Genomic DNA, 16685 nt, shown 5'->3' with positions numbered 1-16685 from the left:
CATCTCACACCATGAAGAAATCTGCTGACCAGAGGGTGTTTGCCTATAGACAAGCCCTCAGAGGTTGTGAGTGGTAGTTATGATAGCGAAGTAAACCTTAAGCACAGATGAAGTGAGTCCTGCATCCTTATGCTTTTGCACAAAGGAGAGTGTCGTCTGCACAGGGCAATGTGTTGGGTCATCACCCCAGAAGGAACACCAGTTTGCAAAAAGTCTCTTTTTTAAAGCATACAGCCTCCTCATTGCAGGTTGTATGGTGCTTAGCACTGGTTGTGACAACTCTATTGTGTCAGATGAGTCCCGTTCAGAGGCCAGACATGAAGTCTCCACAGCTCTGGCTGAGGATACTAGATTGTGCCTCAAGCTTGTGAGAGCAGATCCACCATCAAATTAATGTCCTATATGAGCCTAGTGGAGCTTTCACCATGGAGTACCATAGGTGACAATTTGTGGTCTCTGGTGATGCAAACAGGTCCATCCCGGATTCCCAGAATACCTTCCAAGTCCTGTGAACTGTCTGAGGATGGAGACTCAATTTCCCTGGCCTGCTCCACTGTTCAGGTGTCCAGGGACATGCATGCACATACAGATAGGAGACAAAACTCACTCCAGAGGAGAATTCGTCTCGCCAGTTTCAACATTGGCTGTGACCGTACTCCTCTTTCATACATTCATATACGCCACACCTGCATTGCTGTCCGGATGGACCAGAACATCAGCACCAACACGCTCTTTGTCCAGATGACCCTAAAGCTCAAATGCGCTAGCAACAGGTCTCTGTGCTTGCATGCTTGTACCTCTGATTGAATTAGCAGCAGCCAATCGCAGAGGTAACACTGATGCCTCACAGCCTCAGCAAAATGCCACGGCAACTACACATTCTGTAAATGTGCGTGGGGCCAGGGACAACCCAAAGGGTTGGAACTGGTATGCAGTCCACTTAAAGGAGAATCTTAAAAATGGCCTGTAGCAAGCGGTTATCTGCACATGTACATCTTCCAAATTGATTGACATGTACCAGTCCAGCAGATGAATATGAGATAAAATCTGTCTCTGATAAACCACCTTGAATTGAGACTTATAAGTGTCCAATTCAAGTGCCTCAAGTCCAGTATGGGTCACAGCCCTCCATCCTACATGGTGACCAGAAAATAGCAGCTGTAGAAGCCGTTTTGTGCCTTGCACACCGGTAATTCCTGTAATATCATCTTTAGCGAAGAAGCATTGAACTTTTGTGTTTAAAATCAGCACGTCCCCCACATACGGTGGTAGACAGAATGCCGTTGAGTTGAGGCACATCACCAACAACAGTAAAAACAGGCATCAAAGTGTCCTGTGTTACACCATTCCTGGCTCGCAACAGTGGAGAAATCGAGAAAACTGTTAGGTGACATGGAGTCGCCTTAAACCTCCATGTTGCGACATGGCCGTCTTCTGGCATGGCATCATTAACAGGAAAATCTGGGTGAAACCATCCTGATGTCACACTCTTGTTCCTGGCTCACAATGGTGGGGAAAGCAAGAAGTGAATTCCTGACAATTTTTACACACCATTGCACTTATGTATATGGCTGTGTGACAATAAAGTGATTTGATTTGATTTGATTTGATTTGATTTGTGGGATGCAGATCGTCATGTCCTGACAAAGCCGCTTGATATGGGAAAAAGGAGGCACGCAAGGCTTGAGTCAGCGACAAACCCCCCTAAATCTCTACACTCTGTAGCCAGTCTTCTCGCATCTCACTCATGCAGTCCCTCGGGAGCCGCAGAGGTGTGTTAGTGGGAGGAGAGGGGCGTTTCATGCATTCGCAATGAACATAATAAATTACAGCAAGCTCTTTGTCAGTGAGGACAGGCTATATACAGCACTTGCATTAAACAGGCAAACCGCTTGATACGGAGAAGAGAAAGCACTTAAGGCTTAAGCCTGCAACAAACCCTCCCAAAATCTCTGCGCTCTGTATCACATTCTCTTACATCTCACTCAAATGGTCCCTCGTGAGCCGCAGAGGAGTGTTTGCAGGAGGAGAGGGGAGTTGCTTCAGCTTTCAGAACGAAAGCAAGCCGAAAGTCAAGCCTCATGAGTTTCATGCGCTCACATTGAATGCAATCAGTCTTAAGTACTGTTTAGAAAATAGCACGTGTACCCGTCAGACAGAGGGATACACCATTAGTTTTTATGTGCTTGTGGAATCATTTGCAAAAATGCTTAAAAAGATGTCGCAATGCAAACGTTTTTTTTAGTTTATTTTCACTGAAAGAAAACACACAATGCAAACAATACAATAACAAATAATACAAGAAAGATACAATAACAATACAAGAGAGTGTTTAAAGGATACGGTACTTTTCTATAGCATGCAGGGAGAAGAAGGAGTCTATTTGCTGACTGGGTGCAGATTAGAACAGCAAAGCATTGATTTAGGGTTCCAGAGCACAAGAGATGTTGATGCAACCCTGAAGGAAAAAATGTTGATGGTGTGGTGCTGGGCTCCCACTTACATGCCCGTGGTGACTTAAGCATAGGGCCGAGCACCAAGTGTCACCAGCCAATCAAATTGGCTTGATGGAGGAGTCCCCACAGTGTCAGCTACTGACACAGCATAAGGTAATGCTTCTTGTGAATAGCAAACCCAAAATCTTTAGTCCAATTTCGTCTCATTGATTGGACTAAGCTCAGGTAGGCTGACTCCTGACTTCAGGTAGCTTTTGGAGAAGTGATTGGCCAAGAAATTCACATAATTGTTCTACCCTGCAAGGTAAATGTTTACACGGTGGGCTCAATAAAGACATGAAAATGTATATTTGTTTGTATGTTATTTAAGCTGACTGTGTCTTTGCTGTGACTTAACTGGAGATCAGATACATTTCATTACCAGCTTATGCAGAAATCCAGGTACATGCAAGCAAGCAAAATCAAAACATGTTGAATGAGCAAGGATTTAATTACAGGTAACACACCCACAAACACATTTATGGGTCACATTAAACCTGCACTCAACTGTACAAAAAAACAAAAAAGAAAAAAAGTGAAACCACATGACCTCTTTTTCCTTTGTATATGCGCGCACGCACACACAGAAAGAGAGTGAGAGAGAGATGAACAGTAAGAAAAGATGAAGAGAATTATGAAAAAGACCAGGAAAACCTGCTAGTCTGATAACATCTTGCATACCTTCAGTTTACGAAACTGTTGATTTTTAATTAAAAAAAAAATAAATAAATAAATTTGTGAAGCCTAATGGCTGTGATAGGAACACATATTTTTTAGATAGAACAAAATGAAAAATTACAAATGACAACCGAGCTTTTTGACAATACAAAGCTACTCACTAGTTATTCAAAATGAAGACAAAAAGCATTTGGATACTTGCAGGTTCTCAAACTACATTAGTGGAACATGTCCATAGTTAATGTGATAAACTACACCTGTGGTTACTTTGTTTGGACACCTGTGTGAACCTGAGGGAAATTTACTTTATACATCCACTGAAAATGACTTTGAGACCAGTTGGTTGGAATTACTGTAGCTAATTGCAAAAATGAGAAAAGTGAAGTTAGTCCTGAGAAAAGCTGTAGCATCATTTATTTAGAGATGCCACCTCCTCTCTTCTCTAGCTTCTCCAAGACTTTCTGCCCTGTCACTATTCAAGAACTGTAATACTGTGATTTTCTGCATATTTCATTTTATTCTGGAAAGGAGCCGTTCATTCAGGTACAAGGGAACCATCTGAACAAGTTTAACCACTGATCAGACTTCACTTGTTTTTAAGGTAGGCAATGTTTTAACTGTGCCAAACATTAACACAATGTAGTTTGACATATATGTGGGGATATCTTGTTTACTTGATACTATATGTCAAAAAAAAAATTTTCTTAGAAATATACAATGCCAATAGTGTCATAAATTAACAGGGACTCGGGGCAAAAACGCCACAGAAATTGACAACAATATCCCTGAAATTCAAAATATCCTGTGTTTTATTAATAATATCTGATATAGTTAAAATTATATACATTGCGATCTTCTTTTGACTTTTCACGGAACATTATTTTTTCCCCGCCGTCCGGTTCCTCGTGCCATCGTGCACACAGACAGACTCTCTGCTTCTATCAATCCACATCAGTTTGGTATTATACTCCCATGTTAAATTCTGTAACTGTTTGCCCCTCTTGTTCAAAATAAACTGTCCTAGTGGGTAAAACTCTCTCTCATGATGCTGTACTGTACTTCCCTGCCCTGTGCTACTGTTTATCTGTCTAAAAAGCCTCACCCGCTAGAGGCCAAAAGTGCACAAGTAATGGATGTTATATAAAGAATGTATGAGAAATCACAAAACATAATGTAACTAAATGCTACAATTTACTTAATAATAATACCTCAATATGTTAATAACCATAATGGTAATTAAGACTTTATTATATCAACTGTAATACAATAATACATATACAGAACAACCTCTTTTAGTGTTTGAATCAATCATATCTCTCACTAAACACTGTGGAATTTTTATTTTTGCCTTATTTTATTCAGTTAGCATGTAGGAGTTGATAACAGTTTGCTTAATAATCTCTTTCCATATCTGGAAAATTGCTGCAATATCATGGAGGATACATTTCCTCCTCTATGATATTGCATTATATAAGTTTTGTACAGTATGTTAATTTAATAGCCAAAATACTTGGACATATGTGAAAGCGAATAAATCTGAAATAGGAATGTGTTTCAGTCACAATTAACATTATGTATTTTAGAGATGATTTAGAGACATTTAGAATGTTAAAAATGTTTGTCTAAGACTCATCTTGCAGCAGTGCAGGTTTTTGGCATTTAGAAGCCACTAGTTTAGGACCTGTGAGGAGTCTGTTTCTCAAACTATAGACTGTGTCTTTTAATTGTGCATCTGGCTGTCCACTTCCCTTTCTATCCTGGTTAGACCCTTTTTTTTTTATTTTATTTTTTTTTTTAAACAGTAATGCATGGAATAACCTTCATCTCTCTAAAACAAAATAGAATATAGAATAAAATAGAATTTCAGGAGAAATGTGTTTCTTTTTGCCAATTTTTAAAACCAAAAATTGACTGGCAAGTGTAATGCAACTTTAAGAACTCAATACCTCTGCAAATGGGGGAAAAACCCACTGTATTGTGATTTCCACATGGTAGCGCAACCATTTTCAATTGCTCTAATAATAAGAACATTTTCTTATTAACAAATTAGCACTTTAAAATGCTTTTTTTTCCTCTCCCCATTTTCTACCCAATTTGGCATGCCCAATTCCCAATGTGCTCTAAGTCCTCATGGTGGTGTAGTGACTTGCCTCAATCCAGGAGGCAGAGGATGAATCTCAGTTGCCTCCGCATCTGAGAGAGTCAATCTGCGCATCTTATCACGTAGCTTGTTGAGCACATTGCCGCGGAGACCTAGTGCGTGTGGAGGCTCACACTATTCCCCGCGGCATCCACGCACAACTCACCATGTGCCCCACCGAGAGCGAGACCAACATAATAGCGACCACAAGGAGGTTAACCCAATGTGACTACCCACCCTAGCAACCGGGCCAATTGGTTGCTTAGGAAGACTGACTGGAGTCACTCAGCATGCCCTGGATTCGAACTTGCGGCTCCAGGTGTGTAGTCAGCGTCATTACTTGTTGAGCTACCCAGGCCCCCTAAAATGCTTTTTTAAGCAACAAGTGACACAGTATATGTTTGCTATCACTGGTAAAGTAAATATTTAATAAATACCACTTAAAACAATTATTTCAAACCGTAATAATAATTTGCAATTAATGATTTTATGCAGTATTTTTGATCAATTTAATGCATCCTTGGTGAAAGTAAGCATCAATTTCTTTCAAGAACAAAAATCAAAAATCTCTTTGTGTTCTAAAAATTGAAGCGTATATACTATATATAATATAATTTTCATAATGTAACTTGTAATGTAATTGCTTGAGTAGTTTTTCTGCAAACTACTTATTTACTCTTAGTTGTGTCATAATATTTCTCAGCACTTCTGCTTGTACTCTAGTGAATTATTTCTTCAGTAGCAAAAAAAAAAAAAAAAAAAAAAAAAAAATCAGTACTCTTTCCACCACTGTACAAAAGCAAATGCTTAACGTAATGCAGTAATATACAATTTCAACTGCTTAACATTACTGTTTGTTACATTGTTGCCAACTCATAGTAATTACCCTTATATGTTCATGTTCATTTTATTAAATATTCATCTGTATCATAGAGGGAAAATTGAATTTCTTAATCGCGTTCATCACTGCTTATGTTAACACGATTACTTTTACGCAGGATGAGAATCCGGGTCTCTGATGCTGCTGACGCAAAGTGCTCTCACTCGTACCACAGGACAAAGTAAACTAACTAATGCAAAAATGTGTGATGGGGCATGGCACTTGTCAGTAACTTGGTAGAATGGGGTTGATGTCAGGGTACTGGAACATTCGGTAGCAACATGACGACTTCTTGTGTGATCATGTTGTCAGTGTTACCGCATTGATTTCATTTAATTCAGCATTGGTAGTTCTGTCACAATCTCAATCAAGAACACCTTTCTTACATCCAAAGAAGTGCTAAAAATGTTGCCATTACTCACTTTGTCATGTGATTGAGATTGTGAATGCAACTGTGGTAAATAGTTCAAGTGCACTAGTAACAGTTTAATCTAGTAATCAGTGAAAGTAAAATTCAAAATATCTATTTTTTTTTCATGTCTTTGGTTTTGCCTACATTATGCCATGCTTTCCTTTTGTAATCTTTTTTCTTGTATTTTAAAGCTCTGCTTGCTTAACCTTCATGTCTTAGCCTCCGCTTATTCCTACTCCTATCATTAACCCAGTGACAGTCCATGAGTCACAGTCTAACTCATGATCACCACCTTTGACTTCCCCAGAACCATTACATTTGCCTGAAGCAAAGCTCAGGTCTTCTCGCCATCTCTACACCATGTTCCAGTGCAGAAGAGTCCATGCCTTCACATGACCCAGAACTTTTGAGTCTTTTTTGAGTTTTGTTTTTGTTGTTTTACAGGTTTCAAGAGCTATCCCAAGGGGTGAGGCTGTGTAACAGTTTTGGGGATTTTCTGCTTTGTCTTTGGATTTGCCTATATTATTTGGTAACCTTTTGTCTTGTTTCCTTGTCTTCTTTTTTGTCTCATTTTCACCTTGTTAATTGCACCCAGGTGTGTCTTGATCTGTTAACTAGGGTGAATTCCATTTAAAAGTTTGCATCACTGTGCCCTACACATACCGTAGGGCAGAAGTGAGAACTGTAAAGAAAGCAGTGTGCATGTTTCATAAGTTTCATATGTGCTCATCCGCAACACCATAATTAAAGACAAACCTCAATGACTATTTTAATTGGGGTGTTTCCTTGAAAACAAAATTCATGTTTAGAACTGTGAATATTCTTGTGAGAAATAAAACAACCAACAATATTACCTCATTGGGTTTTTAATTAAGATGACATTTTAATTATTTCATATTGTGAACTGGCATTTGGTAAAAACAAACAATAACATTTTACAAAAAGTTTCTTTTTGTTAACATTAGTAAATACATTAGGTGTCATGAACTAGCAATGGACACAGTTTTTAACAGCACTTTTAAATCTTGGTTAATGTTAATAAAAAAAAAAAAAGGTTCATGTTATTTTATAATTCATTAACCAATGTTAACATATAAAACTTTTAACTTTTAAAAAAAGGGCTGTCAGGTGATTCAAATTTGTAATCTAGTCTAATTACATGACTTGCCGAATAATTAAATTAATCACAATCGCACATAATCGATATTTGCTGAGAAAGGCCTTCAAATAAAGATAATTCAATTAAAAAATAATACATACGTTTACAATGATCTTATGTAAGATTTAAGGATGTTAACAGGAAATGTTGTCAGTCATCTGATGTTTGAGAGGAATTTTGGTCCATAGGCCAAGAGACTGAAGCAGATCTAGATCACAGATATATAGATATATAACTCAGAAAAAGAATGGCTTAGTGCTGAGCTGAAATCATGCTTTACGCCTAAAAAGAAAAAAAAAACTAAAAAAAAAAAAAAACATTGTGACAATGCAGGAATTCTTTCAAAGGATCTTTGTGATGTGCAAAGTCTTAACAACATCTTTGTTGTTGATGTCCCTCCCCCTTCCTGGGTTTCAGCACCAATGTTACAAAGTTAAAATGGAAAGGAGGAGGTGGGAACCGGACAAACCATCAAAATAATGTTTAATGAGAAATTAAATCATAAAGACAAAACACAAACACTACAGCTGCATGTGGCTCTCTCTCTCCCAAACTGCCACATCCCACTGCATTTATCCCTCTCCTTGGCTTATTCACCCGATTGGGGGCCAGGCATGCGTAGGCCCAGCCCCGCCCTCCTTCTTGTCACACCCTCTAATTGTCATGTCATGAATCATGGTCTCTCTGAGACAGACCGGGAGTTTGGCCTAATGTGAGCAGATCTACAGTGACTTAAAAAAGAATAAGAGGGAGGAATGGCATTGGTCTGCATACCACAATGTTGTCTTACAATACAGCTGGATGTCCTTTTTTTCCCCTTCTTTCTTTAACAGTAAACTTCCCCATCCTCTTTCAAGAGGATGAGCAGGAACAACTAGAAATTTAGATACATTTTACGAAGCACATGGAAAAGGGTCTTTATTGTGGATTTTTACGACTAATGTGTAATTTCAGTAGTAGAGTTGTGTGTCTACAGCTGAATATATTATGATTTATATGAACGCATCTATAGTTTTGATGCTAGTATATAGTTTTAACAAATGCATGATTAAAAAGGAATACAGTGCTTCATTATGCAAGGCAGTGTTGTTATTATTAATAATTTAAAGCAGGGCCCCTTAAATGTTCTATAAAGGTTTGAATCATACAGCTTGTAGAAATCACGAAAATAACATTGAAAAGATTGGAACATTCTCCTAGAGGTCAGCTGCCTTCTCAGAAATGCTGCCATATCATGTTGATGCCAGATTTGTAAATAAACTATCATGTTCTCAATTGATGAAAAGGAACCTATTTAAAAAAATTAAAAATGTATCAACTCACTCTCCTCTCCCCAGCCTCATAAAGGTGTTTCCCCCCGGATCCCAAAACCTTTTTAAGGTTCTATACCCCAGCACTTTCAAAGTAGGCCTACAGTTTCCCCTAAAAAAGACTTCAGCACCCAAAAGGGTTCTGCTGCTGTTATAAGCCAAATAAACCAACACTGAAAAGTGCTGTAAAAGTATGTTCCTTGTTAGTTTATGTTAACTAAGGAAGTCAGCTAATGTTATAGTACTGTGAATGATATAAACTTCTCCTATGATTTATGCTACTTTAAGTGTTTGCTATTCAGCGACAAAAACGCGACTTTGACAGCATTTTAATGGTTGGAAATGAGAAACCAGATTCCAGTGGTGGATTTGGTGAATGAGACATGTCAAGAGAAATTGCGAACCAACTGATGCTGAGGTGCGCGATCGCAGATCACCTCACACCAAAGATGATTCGAATATGATCCATTATACATTTGAAAGTAATCTTCTGAATCTGAAATGAAAGATTTCTAACGAGGTGGTGACATGTGAAGGCGCACCTTGCAACGCTCTGATAACGATTTGATCGGCAGTTCGTTTTTCGTCAGCAGACGCAGACACAAATGCAGTTGACACACCCACATACAGGTGAGCAGCCAAGAGTATTAATATTCGGCAATGAAGCCACGTCATAATATTTCTGCACACAGACAGGTCAGTCTCTTCAAAGACTAAGGTAAGACATTTATCCGTTTCAAATGAAATGAAATTAAAATTTAGTTTGGGTACAAAATGATGAATCTTAACAATTTTCCCCTAGGATGTTTGTATATGTATAGTTCTTCATTGTAAGGATTTGATTTTTTATTTTTTATTTATTTAGATGATTATCTTGCTGGTAACGTGCCTTGCTGCCATTCTGTGTCCCACTGCTCACAGTACAGACTCAACAGTGGGTGAGCAGATGAACCTCAGCATCACTTAATCACAATAGACCTATTTTCGCTTATTTCTTTTCATTTATGCTTTTTAGCAATATCGAGTAGACATTAAAGGCTCTAAAACTTTTTAGGGCATAGTGTCACATTCTAGCTGTCTTTTCTTTGATTATTTGTTAAAGAGATAGGCTACAAAAAAATAAAAAAATAATAATAAAAAATAAAAAATAAAAATGCTAAAAACAAACCAAATGTTTTAGAAGAATATCTCAGTTCTGTAGGTCCATTCTATGCTATTTAATAGTGGCCAGAACTTTGAAACTGCAAAAAGCACATACAGACAGCATAAAAGTAATGCATTCGGCACCAGTGGTTAAATCCATATGTTCAGAAGCAATATGACAGGTGTGGGTGAGAAACACCCAAGTTGTTCAATCAATGTTTATGAATGTTTTGGCGATTTGCATTCTTGGTTCATATCACCAGCTACTGGGCAGGGAAGACAATTTATAGTAAAAATATGTCAAATTAAGTTAAATTAGTGCCTAAAAGATTTGCATGTGTAGAGTAAGATTTGTGAAAGCATAACTCAAATTGCAAGCTTAAAAATAACTTGCATACGTACAGAACATTTTGTAAATGTGTTAATCAAGATGCAAGTGTAAGAAAAATATATTAGCAATACTTAAATTATTTGCATAAGTGTAATTCATGTGTTGTGAATCTGTAACTTCAAATTAACACTAAGAAAATTGTATTCTTCAGACTTCCTTTTTTTTCACGCTTACATTTTGGCACTGTTTTTGTGCCTAAACATGGCCTAAAACATTGAAAACCTGCAATCAGCGATATGCAAGGAAAGAATGGGTGTCATGAACAGCAAAATTTTATGACCGCGCAGAATTAGTCTGTATGTGTAAAAATAAACTATTGCAAAAGTGCAAATGATTTGTGTTTGTGGCGAAAATATTTTCCAGAAATAATCTGATATACTGTACATTGTTCTTTCTTCCATTTTGTTGCTCGCACACTTTTGGCATGACTTTCTCACTCAAAAGAGTTTTGCAAGTGAATGGGGTAGGCGGGTCTACCTGCTTCAAGTACCCATTCAAATTTTTAGTTGACCAGTTTACTCTGATCTGATTAGTGAAATAATGTGACTGACAGCTTCTTCTTCATATGGCTCAGCTTCGTTCCTCTGGCAGAATGGTAGGCTCTCTCTCTCTTAAATATTAAACTTAAATATTAATACATGTTCGGTTCTTTTATTGTGTCTGTAAAGATGAGCCAACACCATTTATTGATATAAATCTTAATCTTAATCTAGTGTTCAAATGTTTCTTTTTGTTGCTGTTCATTATTTTAATTGAATTTTAGTTACTTTTAATCATCATTGGCATGGCATTTGGATGGATTGATGGATGGACGGACAGACGGATGTATGGAATTTGCTGATATCATAGAACTCATTCTAGAGAACAAAATCATATAAGTAAATCTATCTATCTATCTATCTATCTATCTATCTATCTATCTATCTAATCTATCTATCTATCTATCTATCTATCTATCTATCTATCCATCCATCCATCCAAAAACAAAATTACACAGAATTAGCAGAAAGGAGAAATTAGCCAGAGGAGAGAAGATAAACCATATGAAGAAGAAGAAGAAGTAGAAGAAGTCTGTCACATTATTAAACCAATCAGATCATGGTTAACTGGTCAACAAAAACCTCATTTGATTGGTTAAATGATGAAGGTAGATCCACCTTCCCCACATGCTTGCAAAACTCTTTTCAGTGAGAAAGTCATGCCAAATGTGTGAGCACAAAGAAAAGGGAAGACGGAACAGTGTATATCCGATTATTTCTGGAAAATATTTTTGCCACATTTACACGTTTGCAGTAGTTAATTTTACAAATACAGACTGATTCTATGCAGTCATTCCGTTTTGCTGTTCATGACACCCTTTCTTTGCTTGCATGTCACTGATTGCAGCTTTGCAATGTTTGTGGCCATGTTTAGGCACAAATACAGTCCAAAAGTGTAAGTGCAAAAAAAAAAAAAAAAGGAAGTCAGAAGAATACAGATCAAATTTATTTTGTGTTAATATGAAGTTACAGATTCACAACACATGAATTACACTTATGCAAAGCATTAAAATATTGCAAATATTTTTTTCTTATGCTTATGTAACGTTAGCCAGCTGGTTCATGATATCTGTGCAGTGTGAACACCTCACTCTCCTGGCCTTAAGAGCCGCACTAGCGACCAAGGCTAGGGCCATGGCTTTTATAACCTCCTTGCTAGCACGTCCGGTTCCCATGCCAGGGATTGCTGGTTCGAATCCCGCTCTGGGCAGGTTGAGTAGGAACAGTGACACCTGCAACTTGATTTACACCTTTTACAAAACGTTCTGTGCACATGCAAAAAATGTATGCTTGCAGTTTGATTTACGCTTTCACAAATCTTACGCAGTGTGTGCAAATCATTTAGGCACTATTTTATCTTTATATAAAAAAAAAATTATGAGTAACTGATGTTTTTCTTTTTTTTTTTTTTTTTTTTTGTGAGCTATTCATTTAATACTGTAATTTTATCCTAACAGCATGGTGCTATCACGAGCCAGCCTGCAGTAAGTATGATTTAATTTATTTTTTCACCGTAAAATACACACATACATCAAACTTTGAATAAATTCTTGCTCAATTTACATTTAAAATTCCACATTATGGGTGTTTAATTAGTGAATCAGCATGCTCTTATTTATATTGTGATGTTTTCATGAGCAAAAGTAAATTTTACTGGTTTTATGTTCATTTGTAATAGATTTTACCAAGTGGCCCAAAATTGTCTCACAATTCTGCAATGGATCAAGGCAATCTCCCATTGATATTGTGACTGCAAATGTTCAGGCAAATCCCAAACTGACCACATTCAACTTTACTGGTTTTGGTGACAACGCAACCTTTATGACAATTTTAAACAGTGGTGATTCTGGTAAGGGGTGCTGTCCAACAGGAAACTTAATTTGTAGATGTTTTCTGCATTTATTTGACACACCGATAAAACGCCATTTTTTTTAGGGTTTGCTATCTCTTAAAAAATATAGTCTGGTTGCCTTACAATTCAAGACTTGTATTTTCATTACAACTGACTGTATTTGGCTTATTGTGTTGTTAATGTCTTGTTAAAAGATTAATTAACTGATCATACCTGTGATAAAGCTATCACAACATTTACATTTATTTATTTAGTTGGTGCTTTATTTATTTATTTTTCAAAGAGACCTGTGAGGAATACTGCAACAAAAGCATTTAATCCTTGGAACACAGTAACAAAAGAAGTGCCACAATATACAACTTTAAAAAAAAAAATGCTCAGAAAAGTACAAATGTAGGCACTAGTACAGAGATGTTGGTGATACACAGTGCCTGATGCTCAATGTCAGTATGTGGTTGACCTTGTAAGTAAAATATTAACGGTCTTCTCAGTGGTGGTCAACCTGGATGGTGATACAATGACAGTGGAGGGAGGTGATCTTCCTGGTCTTTATACCTCTGTACAATTCCATCTCCACTGGGGTAACGGCAGCTCCGGACCTGGCTCTGAGCACACTGTGGATGGCAAAAAATACCCAATGGAGGTATGAATAGGATAGGAAAAAATAACTGAATGATTGAATTTATATGTACAGTATGTGATCAATCATTCACTGTATGTACTCTGTCACTGTCACTTTAATTCTGTCTTTCAGCTGCACATTGTGAACGTTCATTCAAAGTACAACGGAAGTGTTAAAGAAGCTTTAGCTGCTAATGACACAACAGGATTAGCTGTTCTTGGTTTCTTCATCGAGGTAAGCAATGCCATCTTTATTACATTCAGAGAAGGGAAATGCAACCCTTAAGTAAATACATATTATAAATGTACTTTTATTTAACCATTAGGGAACCAATGACACAAGCAATACAAAAAGCTGGAAAATCTTAACATCTTACTTGTCAAACATCACCAATGCAGGTAAGAAAATGGTTTTGTCAACTGCCCATACAGTTTGAATGCTTTGCACTCAGTAATATTTTGAATATGTCATCTTGTACTTGCACTGCCACTTAGAGTGCTACTCGTTCAAGCACAATAGTTTTCAGGTACCGATGTCATTGTAGAAATTCACAATTCACAGTAAACCATGATTAATTTAATCCATGAGTAAAAGTGTCCAATTAAAGAGCGGCTACTGAGATAAAAAACATTTTTTTACGTTGTTTGCTCATCTGCAATACGTCTATTAGACATTTCCTCTCGGATGTCAATAAGACATTCAGCAGATGACTTTGAGACGTTTATGATTTAGAATGTTTATTAATCTGATCTTTAAGGATGTTTAGCAGATGTTAATTAAAATGTGATGCTTTCCAGATGAAAATACCTAAAACAGACATCTTGGAGATGTACATGTGCTACCCGGGTTAGGGTTGTGTTTAGGTGAAGGGGTTGGTGTACGGTGTCTGTGACACTATAATTAAACACAATAAACACGCTGCAGTGATGCCCTATACTGTATGTTAATTATTAAATAGGGGTGCAAATAGTATTTACCATTATTTGTACCAAGGTTGGGGTGCAGATAATATTTGCCACTATTTGCACTGGGGTGTAAATGGCACCTAGTTTTAGCATCTGCCAAAAATTGTGTGCACCTTTAAGCCACACTTAAAATGTATTAATGTTATTGCATTAGATCAACTATTCTAAGTGGCATCTGTAAACAAATGATGCTAGAGGTTTTATAATATTATGCAAAGGCATTCATCAATTTATTAGTGTGGCTAAAGTATCCAAATACTTTTTGGGCTCATTGTATACTAATGTATACTCCCTTCACCTGCATAATTTTGCAAACATCCTCAAATAAGTTGAAGAGAGATGGGTATTTTCTTTAGACCTTCTGGTATATATTTAGGTAATACAACATCAGACATCATGAACCAAATTACAATGGACAGTCTGCTCGAAAATGTGGACAGAACAAAATATTACCGTTACCAAGGCTCCCTTACCACACCCAGCTGTAATGAAGTTGTGATCTGGACTGTGTTTAAAGACACCATCAAAGTCAGTCATGAGTTGGTAAGTCAATGCAACTCTATGATTAACATTAGAAAAGAATAATTTATTATTAGGTTGAGAATGGTACATTCTTCACTTTCTAAGATCATTTTAAATTCTCTCCAAACAGATCAGCCTCTTCAGCTCAACTGTCCATTTCAAGGACACAAGCCCGCAAATTCTGATTACTAACAACTTCAGAGGTGTTCAGTCCCTGAATGGCAGAGTTGTGACATCACAGGTGGCAGGAACTGTGACCTCTGCATTACCATCATCAGCGACTGCAACTTCTTTCTGTATTACCACAATATTTCTCTTTTCCAGTTTGTGCTGGCTATAAAAACTAGTGTTTGAAAATAGAGTAATAAAGTCCACTCTTTAAAGAATAGTTCACCCAAAATTAAAAAGAACTAGTTCTTTTAACAGCATTATGATCTGATTTAATTTATTTCTCATTATTCACATTATTCATTGAGTAAATAATGTGCTAGCTTTCATACAAGTTCTGTTATTAGTTGATGATACTTAACTGTTCTACATTTTGCAAATGCACAAACATCTATATGTTAGCATAACATAGCCTTGGAGTTTTGACAGTATGATGTATATGAAGCTTAAGTTGTAACTGTAAAAACAGTATGTGTAATATTGAATATCAGAGAACATTCCTTTGTAGTTTTTTTTTCTCTCTGAATTTTACATAATATGACTGCTGAATACACTCACAAGCTATGGCAGACATGGCATACTTTAGTTATTCCAACTGGAAAAAAATAATGTTTGCTGGTTAATAATGGAATGTGTCTCTTTCATCTCTCTCTCTCTCTCTCTCTCTCTCTCCCTCTCTCTCTCTCTCTCTCTCTCTCCCTCCCTCTCTCTCTCTCTCTCTCCCTCTCTCTTTCTCTCTCTCACTCTCTCTCTCACACACACACAAAATATCTACATACTGTATATATACAGCGTTGGGGATTAATTGAATACATGTAATGGGATTACGTATTTAAAATACAAAATATAAGTATCTGTATTCCACTACAGTTACAATTTAAATCATTGGTAATTAGAATAAAGCTACATTCAAAAAGTATTTTGATTACTGAAGAGATTACTTTGCATTTTATTGTCATTTGTTTTATTTAATATTTAGTCCTTTCAGATGGAAAACATTTATTCATATAACTGATGCGATCCAAAGTGCATTTGAACAGCGGTGAAACACTTTCTTATGATGTGTTACATTCATACGAGCAGACAGAGAAGTAAGTCTGAAGTAAGTTTGAAGCATAAGAAATAGAAATAAACCCTGAGTAAATTGTCAGCTTTACGCCAAGCTAAAATGCTATTTCTAGCTATTTTACATGCACATGTTACCAGGCATGATAATTTTTTTTATCAAGAAAATTCACATTGGATCATAATTTCTTTTTTTCTAGTAAGACATTTGATATTAGGGCAAAAATCGTATTCTTGATAAAAATTTTTTTATTGTTTTCCTGTAAAAATATCTAAAATCCTTAAAACAAGATCAGTTAGATTAATCTTGTTTTAGAATTAACACTGCATAACATATTTAGGTT

General features: G+C 36.7%; 1 protein-coding gene across 1 annotated transcript; it reads left to right on the top strand.

Annotated features, from left to right (window-relative positions):
- The first annotated feature begins 9716 nt into the window (after window positions 1-9716).
- Window positions 9717-16044, top strand: LOC127427405 (carbonic anhydrase 4-like). The gene is made up of 9 exons (XM_051675002.1): window positions 9717-9792; window positions 9940-10012; window positions 12605-12631; window positions 12826-12996; window positions 13491-13642; window positions 13754-13855; window positions 13947-14019; window positions 14963-15129; window positions 15239-16044. The coding sequence occupies exons 2-9, from the start codon at window positions 9940-9942 to the stop codon at window positions 15446-15448; spliced, it is 975 nt and encodes a 324-aa protein (XP_051530962.1). The 5' UTR covers window positions 9717-9792; the 3' UTR covers window positions 15449-16044.
- Window positions 16045-16685: the final 641 nt, after the last annotated feature.

The sequence above is a fragment of the Myxocyprinus asiaticus genome, chromosome 36 (assembly GCF_019703515.2).
Source record: "Myxocyprinus asiaticus isolate MX2 ecotype Aquarium Trade chromosome 36, UBuf_Myxa_2, whole genome shotgun sequence".
In the NCBI taxonomy this organism is placed as follows: Eukaryota; Metazoa; Chordata; class Actinopteri; order Cypriniformes; family Catostomidae; genus Myxocyprinus; species Myxocyprinus asiaticus.
The sequence above is the reverse complement of the archived record's forward strand: the minus strand, read 5'-3'. Positions and strand labels throughout refer to the sequence as shown.

What these genes read in the sequence shown, in the direction of transcription:
- LOC127427405 (XM_051675002.1), top strand. Translation starts at nt 9,940, where the DNA reads ATGATTATCTTGCTGGTAACGTGCCTTGCTGCCATTCTGTGTCCCACT. An exon ending in GCAAAAAATACCCAATGGAG is followed by an intron (nt 13,643 to 13,753) that starts GTATGAATAGGA and finishes TCTGTCTTTCAG; the next exon opens with CTGCACATTGTGAACGTTCA. An exon ending in GTCAAACATCACCAATGCAG is followed by an intron (nt 14,020 to 14,962) that starts GTAAGAAAATGG and finishes GTATATATTTAG; the next exon opens with GTAATACAACATCAGACATC.